General features: G+C 37.6%; 1 protein-coding gene across 1 annotated transcript; it reads right to left on the reverse strand.

Moving 5' to 3' along the window:
• Positions 1–16366: 16366 nt before the first annotated feature.
• On the reverse strand, positions 16367–19929 carry LOC104111653 (receptor-like protein kinase 5). The gene is made up of 2 exons (XM_018776139.3): positions 17089–19929; positions 16367–17005 (listed from the first exon to the last, which is right to left on the reverse strand). The coding sequence occupies exons 1-2, from the start codon at positions 19793–19795 to the stop codon at positions 16578–16580; spliced, it is 3135 nt and encodes a 1044-aa protein (XP_018631655.2). The 5' UTR covers positions 19796–19929; the 3' UTR covers positions 16367–16577.
• Positions 19930–20269: the final 340 nt, after the last annotated feature.

Raw genomic sequence — 20269 nt, forward strand, 5'->3', positions numbered from 1 at the left:
GCATGAGCCAGGAGCTTTTTATAGTGGAAAATATCGTTGATTTATTTTGGCAAATTAAAATATTTGGGCATTTGATGTGTAAATTGTGATATATTGTGATATTGATACGCATGCGGTGGTATAAGGTCTAGGTATTGAAACGCATGCGGTGAAATAATGGTGGCTTGATACGCGTGGCTAGTAGGGGGAACTACTAAAAGTCATGCGGTGTGACAAGGATGGCTAAAATGCCGGATGCTATTTAGGAAAAAATGTTTATTTACAAATAAATTGTGAAGGCTCCCGCGGTGAGATAAGGAAATGAGATATTGTGAATTTATTTATTATTTGGAACTACGAGGCGGTACCTCGGGAGTGCCCTTGTTGATATTGATTTATGGCCGTAGTTGCCTTTGATTTTAGTTGTGATCTTTCTTAAAGTTGAAAATAAATTCTGTTTTGTTTCCACGAGGTTTTTATTTGCCATTATTTTGTGTAATTAAATGTGACATACTACTTGATTCATTTTCATTGTCATTTATCTTATTATATTGTTTAAATATTTTTACCATGTCATTATTTATTCTCCAATAGGACCTGACCTCGTCACTACTCTACCGAGGTTAAGCTTGGAACTTACTAGGTACCGTTATGGTGTACTCATACTACGCTTCTGCACATATTTTTGTGCAGATCCAGATACATCTTATCAGACCAGGCATCAGTAAACTAGCCGTACGAGAAGACTTCAAGGTATATATGCCAGCGCCTGCAGACTCGGGAGTCCCCTTCTATTCTTGTTATGTTGCTTCCTTATTTTCTTTAGACTCTGTTATATAGAGATATTGAGGAGAAATTCTTAGAAACTTGTGACTTATTTTTACCGGGTTTTTAGAGTTGAAATTGTTTCAATTGTTGTTTATTTATTTCAGATATTTAGTATTATTCCGCATTGATAAGGTTACCTAGTCTTAGAGACTAGGTGTCATTACGACATCCTATGCAGGGAATTTGGGGTCGTGACAAGTTGGTATTAGAGCTCTAGGTTCATAGGTGTCATGAGTCACAAGCAGGTTTAGTAGAGTCTTGTGGATCGGTATGGAGACGTTTGTACTTATCTTCGAGAGGCTATAGAACTGTTAGGAAATATTCACTTCTTTGATTCTCTATCATGCGGCATTGATTTAGCTTGAAACATATATCTTATATTCCTTTGTATTCACTCATGTATGACATTATGCACTCGGTATCAGTTGTGCGTCAACGGTTCGTGATGCCGTAGATGAACTACGAGGGAGCCAGAGATGCTCAAACATTGCCTCAACATGTGGTTCCGACTGAAGATGCGGGCGCATTGAGAGATCACCTAGTGAATCATGTGGGGGTGCAATGGGCATTGGCGTCTGGTTGATTTATACAAGCTGTGAAGGTTATTATTGTGGATCATCGGACGTTGAGACCTATGACTTCGTGCCGAGTGGGGGGAGTCCACTACCAATGGGTGGATTGCGGGGTCATGTGTTATATCAGGTTTGACCTGAAATGTATATATGTGGTACTGAAAGGTTCCCTAAAATTTATACATGTTTAAGGTCTGAGATTTTGTAGAGGATAAGGTTGGGACTTGAGGTATGTACGCCTCCTTAATAATCATATACTTCAGTACCAAAGGAGTTATAGAAACAACTCTAAATTTACAGAAGGTCTACTCAGCGTGGACGTCACGGTTGCGGATTTTGGGGTGCTTTGGAGGAAGTACACGTGAGACCCCAGGTGTTTCTCTCTTCTCTTAAGTAATATACGTAACGTGGCGTGGTTATATTAGGTATATATGATTGGGTATAGCACATTGGGAGAATAAGACTGAGAATATGTGGTAATATCAAGGAACTAATCTAAAGCTTTAAGTCAAAGGAATCCCTTAAACAAAGGTTCATGGTTAAAGAAATGGCTCGGGTAGCACCCCGCGTGTTCGGAAGGTTTAAGTTAACTTGCACCTGTGGGATAAGACTAAGAGTGTATAATATGCTAAGAATAATGTGTTATGAGATATTATAATATCACATTGGTCACATGTTAAGTTTTGGAGTCAAGCAAGTTGCGAAATAAAGGTCGGCAAAAGTTATCGTAAATTTCTCTAATAAATTTTCTAAACTTTAGGTCAAATGTATCAGATCATTTATCCCAATATATAAAGAGTTATGGGACCCACAACCTACCAAATTGAAGGTCTACGAGTCTAGTTTGCATCCAAATAAATCTCACATCAAACTGACATTGGGGTAAAAGGTTATGACTGTTTTACCACGGACTGTCCGGGCTGAAATCGGGTCGCGAACCAGGTCGGGTCAAACAAGTGGTATAAGTCGGAAAATCCGACTTTTAAGACCCCAAAATATTTCATCTTCGTCCCAAAATAGTGAGAAAGCTTAATAGAGGGTTTCATGGTATTCTTGAGTGATTAAGGTGCGTTTTTAACGATTTCTATCGCTAAAGTTTGCCCCTGTGCCTAGAAGCGCAATATCTATGCTTTGCAATCGTTTTCCCCTTCTATTAGCTGTGTTTGGAGCTATTTTTGGAAGATAGAAAATTGTTGTTCTTGCTAGTTCTTCAGGATTTATACTTGGTTTGCCAAGGTAATCATCTTGGGACTCTTTTATGATCGTTTTTACAAAGTTCTACGGGCGTTTCGTCAAGTTAGGGTCATATGGCAAATTTGCCGATTTAAACTCATTTATGAACTGTTTATAGGTGCGTATAAGCTGCATATATATAGTGGTTTCGAAGCTTAGGATGTAAGGAATAACTTTCGTGAAGGAACTATAGGCATTCGGACGTTCGTTGGAGAGGTATGTTAAGGCTAAGCTTCGTCCTTCCTTTTAGCACGAATTTTGGGAAATTCCTAAGACGCCAAATGTGATATTTTACTATTCTGTTGCTAGAAAGACCTTCTGTGAAAGGCATTGGTATCGTAGCTGAAGTATTTTCATGATGCTATTAGGTTGATATTCCACTCGTTCGGTTAAAAAGGGTATTCGACATCTATATATGTCATTTTGTCAGCTTTCTTAAATATATGTCCATATATATGAATTCTTATTCGTCTTTGGGTTGTGTGACTTAAAAATAAAGGCATTTAGTATTTGCGATCAGTCCTTCTTCCTTGTTAAAGTGTATTTTAAAATCTCTAAAGTGACACGTCGATTTCAAAATTCTCAAATATAATTTTTATGTTTAAACTACTAAAACATTTGATTTTTTTTGAAATACTTTCTTTTACTAATTATCAAGAAATCGGGTATAAGGACTAAGTGAAGCACCTTAAGCTTTTTATGAACATATTCAGAGTTAAGTTATCTTTCTAAAAGTCGAGTTAAGTTTTTAAACTTATTAAAAAAGATACGAGGTTTCATGAGACATTTGTATGCGATACGAAGGTGATTATGTGATTACGAGAATAAGAGTACCAATGAGCCAAGGTTGGCTAAGTTCTTGTTATGGCCTATTATGTGCATTCAAAGTTCATATCATACATGACATATTATACATGGACTTCGAGCTATAATCGGAGGTAAGGGGCATATTTGCCCGAAAGACTATATATATTGTACAGATGGCCACAAGTTGGCAATATGATACCGGTTAGCTACCGGGAGAGACCGCCATTGCTAGCATTTGGTTAGGTATGTCATGCATTTACATCAATATATACGTATTCACGACATATGATTACACGAGCATACCATGCATATTTTATTACTTTGAGGTCGGATGTCGGCCATGGAGGCTATCAGAGTTTCAGTGTCAAGTGGTATCTTTATTACCTTTTTACATCAGCTATGTATGATTCTACTTTCTGCCTTACATACCAGTATATTTTTATTCGTACTGATGTCCCGTTTCCTGGGGACACTGCATTTTTGTTTCGTGCATGCAGGTCCAGGTAGGGACTCTGATCGACCCCTCCCCTAGGATTTCGGGGTTCAGCTGTGAGTTGGTAAGCTCCACCTCTTCCTGGAGCTTTCATAGGATGGTTACTTTTGTTGTACAGTTTGCATATAGTTGGGCCTTATCCCGACAGTGCTTATGACACTCTTAGAGGCTATTGTGGACATAATATTCTGGGTTTCTTTTTGTTGCTTTCAGTCTCCAGCCCATAGGCTTGGCATGTATATATAGGTGTGTAGGCATGTATGTCTTCAGTCGCGGCCTCGTTAGCCAGCTAGTATTTTATTATTTTGGCTTGTCTACCTATGTTTATATGGCTTATTGTTATTAATGTCATAACCTTACGGTCTAGGCTTAGTATTTCAGATGTTGTGCTGCCCGATCTGTTGGGCCCCCAGTCTAGTTAGCTAGTATGTTTAGTGGCTAACTCGATCGAATACAATATCGAGTGCCAGTCGTGCCTCCCCTAGTTTGGGGCGTGACAGTACAGTTGTTGATGAGATTTTGGACTATGTGGTTCGTGCCAAGATTTGTCTGTATGGAGCTCTATGTTTGTCATCGTTGTGTATAAATAGGGGCAAGGGTTACCCCAAAGAAGAATCGAAGATTATGCTAAGAAATGGGTCAGCATAACAAAAGAAGAAATTTGCCTTGGGAGAGATAATTCTCCACCGGTGTTCGTGGCAAGCCTCAGCCAATGCAATACCGCCCACTTGGCTTAGTTCTCAGAAATGCTTTTGAAAGAGTTTGTTTCCCGGCCTCTCCATAATGCATGACGCATATGGTTTGAATGGTTGCGTCAGATCACCATTGACGGTGTCAGAATATGCCATCAATTTCAATAAGTTAGCCTGTCATACTCCTACTTTGCTTCCTACAGCCAGAGGGCGAGTCCACAGACTCATTAAAGGACTCAATTATGATCGTAAAATTTTGTACGACTTGGGAGCTATAAGCTGATACTTTATTTTTGCTAGTTGTACAAATTGCCAAGATGTGTTCGGGGTAAGGAAAAAGGAAACTAAGGAGACCAAGACATCTGGAGGTTCTGGGGAATTCAGTGGATTCTACTCTACAAGTATAAATCATTATGGCGGGGGCTCAGGCAGTCGGCCAGCTCAGTCCGCACATCGGATTACTCGGGGTACTCTAGTAAGTTCTTTTAATGCACCACCGACATGAGTTCCTACAATGGTTATTTCAGTTATCTGGCACAGACTCAATATGAGCAGCCTAACCCGCAAAAGGGTTATTATGAATACGGTGATACTAGGCACATTATGAGAAAATTATCCCAAACTTGGGAGAGACTTATTTCATCAAAGCACTCAGGCTACGTGCCCCATTGCAGTTACTACACCACCCACACGACCATTTAGGGGTGGAGGACATATGGGTAGAAGGCGTCCTAAAGGTAGAGACCCAACCATTGATATATTTGTTTTATGGTATGACGAAGGTCGCTACATCAGTTGGTGTCGTTACAGGTATGACCTTGATATAATATAAAGGAATAATTTTCTTAACTTGATTCGGTTCTGAGTATCGAGACGATTCCTCCTATTGTTCTCCACTTATGAGTGAGCTTTATAATTCTCTAATCTACTTATGTGTTTACCCCTATTGGGAGATTTTATGGAGATATCTACGCCTATCATTTTGTGTTGGTCACTAATAAGAGCTGCGACGCTAAATATGGCTTTCTGTTACTCATTTCGGTAAATTTTGATATAAATTCTGAATAATTAATTGCTAATTGTGAATTATATGCCCTACCATTGTAGGGTTCATTATGTGTTGTGATTTGGTGTAACCGAAATTATTTAAAAGGAGAAAATGAAAATTTTTTATTGGCACGATGTGCATATTATTTGTGATTCAGAACTAAGGACGAGATCCTCACATTTCTATATAAATTGATATGTTTAAACCGAGCTACGAGATGCGGTGGAAGTTATATAAGGACGAGATCCTTGTGAGGAAAATTCTTGTATTTAAGTTCTCCCTTGTGAAATTAAATTTGTACTATAGTACTAATAGGGAATCATGCCTGTTAGGCTTATTTGAAAATTCTTATATGAAATTCTCTGTGCATAGTTGTCAAATTCATGTTGTAATTATTAATTTTTAACCAACGAGGTATGTGCCCGCCCAGGTGACGTTAAATGTGACTCGTTAATTCGGATAAATAATTATGAAATCTTCATGCCTTGCATCTAGTTATCAGTATTGTGAAGGTTTGCAACGAGATTTTTGTTAACATGAGGTTAAATGATGATTCTATAATTGATTACGAACAACTATTAAGACCAAATTGACCCAAGAGGGTGCCCCATTTATAGGGTCAGACGAGTGTGAGTTGAGCTTTCAGAAGCTCAAGATCCCTTTGACTCCGACACAAGTGTTGGTATTACTTACATGTTCAAGGTCTTATACTGTGTATTGTGACGCATCGCGTATTAGTCTCGACGCGGTGTTGATGCAAGATGGTAGGGTGATTGCCTATGCGTCCAGATAGTTAAAGGTACATGAGAAGGATTTTTCGGTCCACGACCTTGAGTTAGCAGCTATTGTTCGTGCCTTGAAGATTTTGGCGGCATTATTTGTACGGTGTCCATTGTGAGGTCTACACCGATCACCGGAGTCTACAACATCTGTTTAAATAGAAGGATCTTAATTGCGGCAGCGGAGATGGTTGGAGTTGCTTAAGGATTATGATATCACCATTCTATATCATCCTGGGAAGGCCAATGTAGTGGCCGATGCCTTGAGTCATAAGGCGGAGAGTTTGGGTAGCTTAGCATATTTACCGGTAGCAGAGAGGCCTTTGGCCTTGGATGTTCAGGCCTTGGCCAACCAGTTGGTCAGATTGGAAGTTTTCGAGCTGAGTCGAGTTTTGACTTGTGTGGTTTCTCAATCTTCTCTTTATGATCGTATCAGGGAGCGTCAGTATGATGACCCCCATTTGCTTGTCCTTAAGGATACAGTTCAGCACGGTGATGCCAAGGAAGTCGCAATTGGAGATGATGGTTTATTACGGATGCAGGGCAGGCAATGTGTGCCTAATGTAGATGGTTTGTGTGAATTGATTCTCCAGGAGACTCACAGTTTGCGGTACTCCATACATCCGGGTGCTGCGAAGATGTTGCAGGACTTGAGGTAACATTAATGGTGGAGGAGGATGAAGAAAGACATAGTGAAGTATGTAGCTCGGTACCTAAATTGTCAGCAGGTGAAATATGAGCATCAACGACTGGGTGGATTGCTACAGAAGTCAGAAATTCCAGAATAAAAATGGGAGCGGATATCTATGGATTTCGTTGTTGGGCTCCCACGGACTCGGAGGAAGTTCGATGTAGTTTGGGTGATTGTGTATAGATTGACCAAGTCAGCTCATTTCATTCTTGTGATTACTACTTACTCTTCAGAGCAGCTGGCTCAGGTATATATTCGTGAGATTGTCAGACTTCACGGTGTACCGGTATCTATCATCTCTAACCGGGGTACACAGTTTACTTTACGATTTTGTAGGGTTGTACATCGAGAGTTGGGTACTCGTGTGGATTTGAGTACAACATTTCACCCTCAGACGGACGTGCAGTCCGAACGCACTTTTTAGATACTGAAGGATATGCTTTGTGTGTGTGTGATAGATTTTGGGGGTGCTTGGGATCAGTTCTCACCAATTGCGGAGTTTGCTTACAAAAATAATTTCCAGTCAAGCATTCAGATGGCTTGGTATGAGGCCTTGTATGGAAGGCGATGCCGGTCTTGAGTGGGTTGGTTCGAACCGGGCGAGGCTAGACTTGGTTCAGGATACCTTGAAAAAGGTTAAGTTGATTCAGGATCGACTTCCTACATCCTAATCTAGACAGAAGAGTTATACCGATCAGAAGGTTCGTGATATTGCATTCATGGTTGGTGAGTGGGTATTGCTCTGAGTTTTGCCTATGAAGGGTGTGATGAGGTTCAGGAAGAAGGCAAAGTTGAGCCCTAGGTATATTGGGCCTTTTGAGATTCTTGAGAGAGTTGGAGAGGTGGCTTACAAACTTGCGCTACTACCTAGTCTCTCTGCAGTTCATTCGGTATTCCATGTTTCTATGCTTCGGAAATATCACGGCGATCTGTCTCATGTGTTAGACTTCAGTTCAGTTCAGTTGGACAAGGATCTATCTTATGTTGAGGAACCAGTGGCTATTTTAAATAGGCAGGTTCGAAAGCTGAGGTCAAAAATATTGCTTCCGTGAAAGTTCAGTTGAGGGGTCATCCGGTCGAGGAGGCGACTTAGGAGACCGAGCATGATATGCGCAACCGTTATCCACACTTATTCACCAGCTCAGGTACTTTTTCTAACTCCGTTCGAGGATGAACGTTTGTTTTAGAGGTGGAGAATGTGATGATCCAAAATGTCATCCTTAAATTTAATAATTAATTTTGTGTTCTAAGACCTCGAAAAGCACTATTTATCAATCTTCGACTTGCGTGCACATTCCGTAAATTTTTTTTGAAAAGTTTTCAGGTGAAAAAATGGATTAAAATATGAATTAGAGCTTTAAAACTCAACTGAGTTGACTTTGGTCAATATTTTGAGCAACCGGACATGGATCAGTATTTTGACAGTTCTGGTAAGTCCGTATCGTGAATTGGGACTTGAGCGTATGCCCGGAATCAAAATCCGAGGTCCCTAGCCCGAGATATGGAATTTTAATAAAAAATTAAAAGTTTAAGTTCAAGTAGTGACCGGATATCGAATTATGTGCAAACGACCCCGGAATAGGATTTTGATGATTCCAACAGCTCTGTATGGTAATTTTGAACTTAGGAGTGTGATCGAAATTTTATTTGGAAGTCCGTAGTGGAATTAGACTTGAAATGCCGAAAGTTGAACTTTTGAAAAGTTTGACCGGAGGGTTGACTTTTTGATATCGAGGTCAGAATCTGATTCTGTAAATTGTAATAGCTTCGTTATGTCATTTATGACTTGTGTGCAAAATTTGAAGTCATTCTGGATTGATTTGATGTATTTCGGCACAAGATATAGAATTTGAAAGTTCAAAGTTCATAGATTTTTATTTGAGGTGCGACTCGTCATTTTGATATTGTTTGATATGATTTGAGGCCTCGAGTAGGTCCGCGTTATGTTATGGAACTTGTTGGTATGTTCGGATGGGGTTCCGAGGGCCTCGGGTGAGTTTCAGATGCTTAACGGATCGAATTTGGATTTGGAGGAGGAGCTGAAGCAGCTGAGCTGCTGGTGTGATCGCACCTGCGCGAAAAAGGGCCGCAGGTGCGAGCTCATAGGTGCGAGAAATGATTCGCAGAAGCGAAAATGCATGGGCTATCCAGGCACCGCGGGTGCGAAGACCGCGGGTGGAAAAACAGTCATCGCGGGTGCGAAGACCCCAGGTGTGAAGAAATCACCGCGGATGCAAAGACCGCAAGTACGAAGAAATCACCGCGGATGCAAAAATCTTGGACATAATGTTAAAAACAGAGAGGGTTCCGAGTTTTGCCATTTTTGGACCTTCAAGCACGTTTTTCGGGCGATTTTGAGAGAGAGTTCAGGGAAAGCTTGAGGTAAGTCACATGTGATCATTGTTAGTCAATTATATTGGATTATCATTGAATATTTCGAATAGATTACATGTTTTTGAGGTGAAAATAGAGGATTTGGACCTAGGGATTTCAAAATGAGAATTTGAGATTTGGAGGTCAAGTTTATGTCGGATTTTTGTAAAAATGGTATGGTTGGACTCGTAGTTGAATGGACGTTCATATTTCGTAACTTTCGTCGAATTCTGAGACGTGGGCCCGTGTTGGCTATTTTTGAGTTAATTTCGGATTTTTATTGAAAAATATTGTATTTTCTTACAGAATTAATTCTATAATTTTTGTTGACTGAATCAAATTAATTATGACTAGATACGAGTCGACCGAAATCGAAAAATCGAGGAAAAAATATACTACTTTGTTAAATTGGAGCAAGTCGAGGTAAGTGAGTTGTCTAACCTTGTGTGGGGGAAATTTTCCCTAGAATTGGTATTAATTGTAATGTGATGAAAGTCGTGTACACGAGGTGACGAGTGTGTACACGGACTAAATGTGAAGGATTATGTTTTTAAAATTGTGAAGATCATTGTTGCATATTAATTAATTTATTAAATCTTGTTATATTCTCCATCATTGATTTGATTTGTATACTTTAAATTTGCTTGATCTTTTCCTGTTAATTGTTTTACCTGTTTGGTTGAAATATAGTTTCTTTTATTCTGTGCATTATTTGATTTTAGTTGTGATCTTTCTTAAAGTTGAAAAGAAATTTTATTTTGTTTCCACGAGATATTTATTTGCCATTATTTTGTGTAATTAAATGTGACATACTACTTGATTCATTTTCATTGTCATTTTATCTTATTATATTATTTAAACATTTTTACCATGTCATTATTTATTCTCCAGTAGGGTCTGACCTGACCTCGTCACTACTCTACCGAGGTTAGGCTTGGCACTTACTGGGTACCGCTATGGTGTACTCATACTACGCTTCTGCACATATTTTTGTGCATATCCAGGTACATCTTATCAGACCAGGCATCAGTAAACTAGCCGTACGAGGAGACTTCGAGGTATATCTGCCAGCGCCCGCAAACTCTGGAGTCCCCTTCTATTCTTGTTATGTTGCTTCCTTATTTTCTTTAGACTCTGTTATATAGAGAAATTCTTAGAAGCTTGTGAGTTATTTCTACTGGGTTTTTGGAGTTGAAATTGTTTGAATTGTTGTTTATTTATTTCAGATATTTATTATTATTCCGCATTGATAGACTTACCTAGTCTTAGAGACTAGATGCCATCACGACATCCTACGAAGGGAATTTGGGGTCGTGACAATTTTCTCTTCTTCTCTCTCATCTTTCTCTCTAGGGTTTTTTCTTCTCTTTCACCATAGCTCGTAAATCTTCAAGCTAACATAAAGAAATAATTTGGACTTCTATTTTATTTTTTATTCCAAAGTAGCATATCCACATTTGTTTTTTAAATGTGTGATTTTGGATGAAACAAATCCTATAGTGTGTAATTATTTTTGAGAATTTAAAAAAATTATACAAAACACATTTGTGAAATGAATTTATATTTGTTCTAAGTTAATTGAAGCAACAGACGCTCTGAGAAATGCCATTAGCACTCGTATTTTGAAAATACCATTTATAATTCTGATTTCAAAAATACAACTTATAAATCGCATTTATGAAATACAACTAATAAAATTCTGAGATTCACTCTATAAGTTCCCAGCATAAACATAAAATCTTATGCAAGTATTGTATATTTTTAATGTTAACGATAGAACCAACATAAATAGGCTAAGTATAATGGGTAAAGATATAAATATCTTCGATTTGTCTGCTAAAAAGTAGGAAACTTGACACCATTATTTGTTATAATATTTTGTGAAGTTTGCAGATAGCGTAAATTATACTCTTTTTTTTCAATTTACGTGACATAGTTTGAATTAACATAAAATTTAAGAAATAAATTAATATTTTTAAAATTTGTGATCTTAAACATGTCAAATATTTGTGTGGTTATAAAACTTTTGACATTTATGACCTTAGACTTTTGGAAAGCTTCCCATTAATAAGAAATGTAAAATTAATCATTTTTAAATATAAGAATGTGACATTAATGTATTTTCGAAATTAATCGTCCATTTATTATATCATTTAAGAATAGGGCAACTTTTATAACTAGACAAGATTTAATAAATTATTATAAATTTATAGCAGCAAATCTATAATTATATGGATAGCAAATTCTATAGCAAAAAATTGATCCACACCCATTAATCATCACCATTTTCCATTCATTTTGCACATTTTTAGGGATACTATACTACTAAACATAAGCAAATGCTATTCAGATTTGTTCCGTCCCCTTTCATATGAGAATAGCTCCATTTTTTCTTTCATTTTTTTTTTCTTTTTTTTCTTTTTTTTCCTTCCAAAAATATGCCTCTTGCTTAGTTTTTACAATTATTTTTTTATAATAATTTTATACTATCACAAACAAATACTATATTCTGATGGTTATACACTGTATGATTATGGTATGTGCATTTAAGTGTGAACCAAGATAAATATAAATTAAAAATACCAAATCTTATAATTCACAAAAAATACGTGGTATATATATATATATATATATATATATATATATATATATATATATATATATATATATATATAATTATATACTTATACAATAAACGAGATCTAAAAAATATTATTAATTATACTAGAAATATATATAGTATATAATATATTCATTATATATTTATGAAATAATTACTGACATATAGTGTCACGACCCAAAATCTCACATGTCGTGATGACGCCTATCTCAATACTAGGCAAGCCAAAAATCTCAATAAACCACCATTTCTTTTAAATTTGAAAATAAAATAATTAAATTCAGCAGAAGAAATCTCAAATTTTCAAATATATCACTCCCAAAACCCGGTGTCACTAAGTACATGAGCATCTAATGTGAATATAATATTTGACTGATAAAAATACTGCCTAAAAGTATTGAATAGTACAATAACTGAAGGAAAGAGAGACAAGGTCAGCGGACGCCAAGCAGCTACCTAGATAGTCTCCAACTGATAGTACTCTGAAATCTAACAATCTCCATGTCCGAAAGCATCTGGGTCTGCACACGAGGTGCAGAGTGTAGTATGAGTACAACTAACTCAATAAGTAACAAGACTAACCTCTGGGCTGAAAGAAATGATGAGCTTCGCAGGTACAGTCCAGTAAAAATAATAATACAGAAATGTAGGCATGCTTTCAAGTTCAACAGATAAACTCAGTACAAGTGAAATATATCAATACTGCATAATATAAGGAATATGACATCTCAGTAGCAAGACCTCCTGTAGATACTGGTCACAAATTATTCGGTCACTTGGTACAATTTATGGCCAGTCCATCCCCGGGGTGTTCTAACCCGTATATATATATATATACACATCGACTGACAGCCAGTCATTCAGTACCGTATAAGGCCAATCCAGCCCTGGGATAATTTATCCCCAAATGCAAATGATACGGACAAGATCCATGTCCAGGTAAATTCATTACAATATAAATAAGTAAGGCAAGTCCATGCCCTAGGAAAATCCATCCCAAACATATATATAAGCAGTAAGTAAGGCAAGTCCATGCCTTGGGAAATCCATCCCGAATATATATAATCATATACGCTCACTGGGTGTGTACAGACTCCGGAGGGGCTCCTTCGGCCCAAACGATATAAGTCGACCGGGTGTGCAGACTCTCAGAGGGGTTCCTTCAGCCCAAACGTGATATAAAGCCAATATGGCCTACTGCAGGTGGGCAGTTCTGATCCGTATAATAATAAAATCAATGAGGCCTGCTACAGGCGGACAGCCCCGGTCCATTTAATAATAAAGCCAATAAGGCCTGCTGCAGGTGGAAAACCTTGATCCATAAAATAGTAAAGCCAATAAGGCCTGCTGCAGGGGGGCAGCCCCGATCCAGAACAATAATAATGTATAAAGCCATTATGGCATGCTGCAGGCGGGCAGCCCCGATCCATTTAATAATAACCTATATAAAGCCAAATGGCCTGCTGCATTGCGCAGCTCAATCCCATAAATATCCTCACAATGGATAATTATTACTGAGTGTGAAATATAGTTTTAGAACAATTAATTCAATAATATCACGACCCCATGGGTCCTAAAATATCGGCACATAGCTTAAACATGATCTTTATTACTAGCCTCAACTTAATTCTTCTAACACGTTCTACATGTTCAGATAATAACATGATTCTTTAATTTTTCTACTTTACAGGATTTATTCAAGACACAATTTATGTGGTGCACGTCTACATGTTTGTCACCTATCGTGTGAGTCACCTTCAACAATTTATATCATATCAAATTTGGGGATTCATACCCTCAGAACCAATTTTAGAAGTGTTACTTACCTCAAACCGTGTAATTAATTACTCCACTAGGCCCTTTCCTCGGGAATTTATCTCCAAATACCTCGAATCTAGACACAAATTATTCGATTCAGTCAATAACATTTATTGAAATTAATTCCATAAGAAAACCCATCCAATTACAAGTCCAACCATACTAATTTCACTCAAATCCAACTTCGAATCGGTGTTCAAATCTCAAAAATTTATTTTTATAAAATTGTAGAAATTCCTCTGATTTCTCTTAAAAAATCAATAATCTAACGCCGAAAACGAAGATAAATTCATGGAATATAATCACAAGGGAGTCAAGAACACTTACCCCAAGTTTTGTGAAAAATTTCCTCTCCAAAGTCGCCCAATTCGAGCTCCAAAATCCGAAAATGAAGAAAGAAACCAAAACCCATGATTTTATCTTCTGTCCAGTCACTTACTCTTCGCGATCGCGAAGCACAAGAATTTCCAGCCCAAAATTTGCCTTTCGCGATCGCGAAGCACAAATGCCCAACTCTTCCAAACATCCTCTAATATAATGGTCATAACGTTTTGTACAAAATTCCAAATTTCAATTGGTTTAGCTTTATGAAAACTAGACACCAAGGGCTATAACTTTCATTTGTTGCTCATCTCTCAATTCCTTATATATTCCGAGATAAATGCTTCCAAAGTCAGCCATGTACAATAAAAAATTTCCAAACTCTTCCCAGACAGCCTATAGTATATACATCATAACGTTTTTTACACAACTCCAAATGACAAAGGGCTTACCTTTCTGAAAACTAGACACAAAGGGATACAACTTTTATTTTTGGATCATCACCAAATTTCTTATAGATTGCGAGATATAAGCTTCCAAAGTGAGGTCAGTGCAACAGAAGTTTGTTCTACGCGATCGCAAAAAAGGCTTCCGCGATCGCGATTCACACTGCCCAAACAACAAAATTGCTCTTCGCGATCGCGATGCATACCTTTGTGGCCAAAAACCAGTAACTAAGAATGGCCTAGAAATGGTTCGAAACCACCCCGAAACTCACCCGAGCCCCTCTGGACCTCAATCAAATGTACCAACAAGTCCTAAAACATCATACGAACTTAGTCGAAGCCTCGAATCATATCAAATTCTATATATTGTGCTGAATCACGAATCGCACCTCAATTCAAGCCTAATGAACTTTGAACTTTCAAATTATATATATTGTGCCGAAATACATCAAATCAATCCGGAATGACTTTAAATTTTGCACACAAGTCATAAATGACATAACGAAGCTATTCCAATTTTCAGAATTGGATTCCGACCTCGATATCAAAAAGTCAACCCCTCGGTCAAACTTTTCAAAAATATAACTTTCGGCATTTCAAGCTTAATTCCACTACGGACCTCCAAATAATTTTTCGGACGCGCTCCTAAGTCCAAAATCACCATACGGAGCTATTGTACTCATCAAAACTATATTTCGGGGTCGTTTACACATAAGTCACCATCCAGTCAACTATTTCAACTTAACCTTCCAACATGAAATTTATTCTTCTAAACTAACTCTGAAATACCTTAAAACTAAAACTGACAATTCACACAAGTCATAATACCTCGTAGGAAGTTATTCAAACTTCAAATAGTTGAAAGGAGTGTAAATGCTCAAAACGACAGTTCGGGTCGTTACATATATCATATCTAAATAGAAATATTTAATTATATAAATAATACAACAATGATATAATCTATGTGTTTGCGCATATTTATTTTAAGTAGAGCATATTCTTTGTCAACAGATATTTTTGTATTCATATACACTATTAATTATAATTCAAAACTCCATTAAACAATTCCACTAGCTATCTGTTTCAACAATTCGAATCAAGTAGCACAACAGATATCAATCATATCTTTAAGTCTTCAAATGACTAACCTTAGGGAGAGAGGGAGAGGGGGCTAAGAGAGAATCGAGATGAGAAAGATAGAGTAGAAGATTACCTGAACGCCGTGGAGTTTGAGGATGGCCAGAAAAAGGCGGCAGGCTAGTGGAGATCACAGGGGAATACCTAGGGAGTGAGAGAGTGAGAGGGAGCTGCGTGAAGGGAATTATTAGAAAAATAAGAGGGGAGTTTGAGTTGTAAGTCTATTAGTACAATGCACAAAAAATGGGCACACCCCTTTAGAAGGTAGACAAGCACTATCATCTAAAGGTATCTTATTTATTCCAAAGTATAAAACCTTTTTCTGACTAAAAGTAGAAATTTAAAAGCAACTATTGATAGGAATAATCTTTTACTTGCTACTTCATTGTTAGACTTTAGCAGATTTAATGAACTTAGCGGTGAGATATATAGTTCCTTCCTCCTTTTCTCATATGTATTTTATTGACATGTGGTAGTTCACTAGTTCCTTTCAAATTGTTTTGTGTTATTGTGTGTTGTCGCCAGTTAGTTAATGAAGAAGAAAAAAATATCATTTGAAAGGAATAAGGGGTTTCTGTAGCAAAACAAGTCCAAGGTAGCAGAATTTTAGATCTAACATTATATTTGTACAATCTAGTTTTCACTACTTCATACGTTAGATATGCTTTAAAAACTGCTACACGGTTCTATTTTGGAGTCTTATTTTAAAAGCCTATCACTATCTCTATCTGTACCTCTACCTATATAAGTGATATAAAACCGACATCATCATTATCCTCAATCCTCTCCCGTCTGGAGTTCTTGAGGAGCGGTGAAGCATCACGTTCAGTTTCATTTTTCTTCTCTCCAGATACCAGCGTATTGTTACATTGGAGCAGGATTTGCAGAACTTGCTTCATGGTCGGCCTTGAAGAAGGAAATGTGCTAGTGCAGAAGATCCCGAGCTTAAACACATTGCTCATTTCATCCAAGTATTGTGGCTCCTTTATCGCCTCGTGTAAGACATTGACTATGGGATATCCTTGTTGGATACGACGCCACGCCCAGTCTGCAAGGCACGAGTCCTCGTCTCCATAATTGGCTTCTTTCCCAGTTACCAGTTCCAAAAGGATGACTCCGAAGCTATATACATCGATCTTCTCATTCACCTTAGTTGTACGCGCATACTCTGAAAAAGCAATATGGAAATGAAAACATATTCTAGACCAACTATATCGGAACTTGTAATATTGTAAGATAGTTGTACTTTACCTGGAGCGATGTATCCAAAAGAGCCAGCCACTGCTGTCACTGTATTATCTCCAGGCTTGGCCAGTATTCTGGCGAGGCCAAAATCTGCAATTTTTGCATTGAAACAAGAATCCAAAAGGACATTGCTTGATTTCACATCGCGATGAATAATAGGTGGCGAGCAGTCGTGGTGCATGTAGCACAAGCCTCGAGCAGCTCCAATTGCAATTTGCAGCCTCTTAGGCCATTCCAATACTAAATCAGAAACATTGCTTAACCTCTTATTCTGCTGAAGCCATATATCCAAGCTCCTACTCTCCATGTATTCATAGACAAGAAGCTTTGACTCTTCACTGGATATACAGCACAATAGTTTCACTATATTGGAGTGTCGAACTGTGCCTAATATTTGAACTTCAGCTAGAAACTCTTTTTCAAGCTTGTGATCCAACTTCTGGTTATTCCAAATCCTCTTGACAGCAACACAGTATCCTGAACGGTTTAATGGCACGAGGTAGACTTGTCCTGATCCTCCACTCCCGATTGTGTTCTTCTCAGTAAGATATGGTACAATATCTGCCTCTGTGAAATCTAACTTGTGAAATGAGGTGAACTTCCATGTCAAAACCAATTCTTGCTTTCTTTTCCTATAGCTTCTCAACACGAACAAACTATATAAAGCAGCCACCAGTACTGCTACTCCACCTACACTTGCAAGAGCAGCAAGAAGTTTGACCGGGAGCTTATCGGACTTCCCCGGTTTCCCCTTGCAAAAGCCAAGTCCTACTGATGGATCACTTGCACAAAGACCAGGGTTACTTAAGAAGCTCCGATCAAAAGCTGCATTCTCTAACTCAACGGGGATTCTACCAGTTAGGCGATTGGAAGAAAGGTTGAGTGAGGATAGCTTCAAGTTACCTATCTCAGGTGGAATTTCACCTGATAACAGGTTACTTGACAAGTCCAAGTCAATAAGGTTTGGTAAAAGGCCAAGTGCAGCTGGTATTTGTCCTGAAATCTGATTTCTGCTGGTTTTTAAAGTAGTAAGAGAATTCCAAGAGACTATCTTCGACGGAAAACTCCCGGATAGTTTATTACCATCCAGCAAAAGTTCTGTTAACTTTGGAAGAACAGTCAATTCTTCAGGAATTTTACCAGTAAAGAGATTATTGCTTGCTCTGAATACCCTTAAATTGTACCAAGTACCCATTTCAGCTGGTAATTCACCTGAAAACAGGTTGTTCCTGATATCAACCTGAGACAAATTTGATGCCACTCTTTCTGGAAGTTGACCAGTTAACAAGTTATCATTTAACAAGAAAGTTGACAAATTCTTTGCTGTCCACAAACCATCAGGAATCTTACCAGTAAGCCTGTTTTTTTCAACTCGAACGGCCCTCAAACTATTACAGTTTCCAAGAGATTCTGGTAGCTCACCTGTAAGATTGTTATTAAAAGCAAGCATCATAAGCAATCCCTTGTTATAACATAGAGCCTCTGGTAATTTTCCAGTAAAATGATTTTGGAAAACCTGGAAATCTCTGAGCATCGAAGACCGACCGAAATCTGGTGGAATTTCACCAGATAAACTGTTCCCAAAAAGCTTAACATCTACCAATACTGGCAATTTGCCTATGCCTATTGGTAAATTCCCTGATAATTGGTTCATAAACAGAGATAACCCTGTCATTTTTGTCAGCTCTCCAAAATTTTCTGGTATCTTCCCTGTTAAGCTGTTGTTAGCCAAATCAATAACCTCCAAATTGAAGGACTCAATAATCTGAGGAATCTGTCCTGACAATCTATTAGTGTAGAGATAAACTATGGTCAAATTCTTTGGCTGAAACAAACTGTTAGGGATGCTACCACTCAATCCATTCATGGATAAGTCCAAAAATTCCAAAGCTGACATGTTGCCAATGCTTTCTGGGATTTCTCCTATCAAATTAATTTCACTCATCCAGATATTTTTGAGTTTCTTCAACTTGGTAAAACTTGATGGTATTTCTTGAGGTGCAAACTTATTGAGATTCAGAATCAGAGATTCAAGATTCGTCAAGTCGCCAATTTCAGCAGGGAAAGAGCCATGGAAAGCATTTGAAGCAAACTGAAGTTCTTTGAGCTGTTTTAGACCTCCAATTGCTGGAGGAATGTCACCAGTAAAGAAGTTTGCTGTTATGTTGAAGTACTGAAGCTTAGGCGAAAGCAGGTTGATGTCATTAGGAAGGCTGCTGTTCATGAAGTTAAAAGAAAGGTCTAAGTATTCAAGATTGGAACAGTTGTAAAGAAGAGTAGGGAAAGGACCAGGGATGAGGTTGTAGTTAACATCAAGAAAGGTGAGGTTTTTGAGGTCACAAATAAATCGTGGTATTGGTTTGGAAATGTTGAGATTAACGAGACGAATGGCGCTGACTGAATTATCATGTGTGCAGCTGATCTCCGGCCAAGTGCAGTGGTCTGATGATGAGGTCCAGCGGTTAAGGAAGAAGGGAGAAGTGGTGGATAATTGTTGTTTTAGTTTAAGTAAAATGGTTTTTTCTTGATTGGAGCTAGGCTGGGAATTTACATTTACATGAAAGGTGAAAAAGACAAAAGTGAAAATGCAGAGAAGGATTTGGGGAGCTGGGATTATTTTAGTTTTGGACATTTTTCTGAGGAAGATAGTTTCTATGGGTGATGATTGAAGGAGTGTTGAAAATGAACCATGTTGTGGACTTGGTAATGGCATCCCTCATCCCTGCTAACTTATAAACTATTGACAGTAATATCATAATACTATTCAAATTCTGTGTTCATTTTTTTTTATCAATTTCCATTGGCTCGTTGTTAGTCTTCTTAAATCTTAATCAATCATTAAAGCAACTCTTATAAGGCGTTTGGACATAAGAATTGTAATATTCGAAAAAAATGGTCCAAAAAACAAAATTTCAAATGAAAATGTTATTTGAATTTTAGAATTGTATTTGGACATAAATTTCAGTTTGGGTTGTTTTTGAAGTTTTGTGAGTGATTTGAATGAAAATTTTGAAAAATAATTTTTTGCAGTTTTTCAGATTTTCGAAAATTTTCAAAATGCATATTCGAAGTGAAAATTGAAAATTTTATGAACAAACGCTGATTTCAAAAAAAGTAAAAAAATTTTAAAAAAATCTTCCATTAAATTTTATGTCCAAACGGGCAATTTAGTATTTACTTATTTTTC

This window comes from Nicotiana tomentosiformis, chromosome 8 (assembly GCF_000390325.3).
Source record: "Nicotiana tomentosiformis chromosome 8, ASM39032v3, whole genome shotgun sequence".
Classification (NCBI taxonomy): domain Eukaryota; kingdom Viridiplantae; phylum Streptophyta; class Magnoliopsida; order Solanales; family Solanaceae; genus Nicotiana; species Nicotiana tomentosiformis.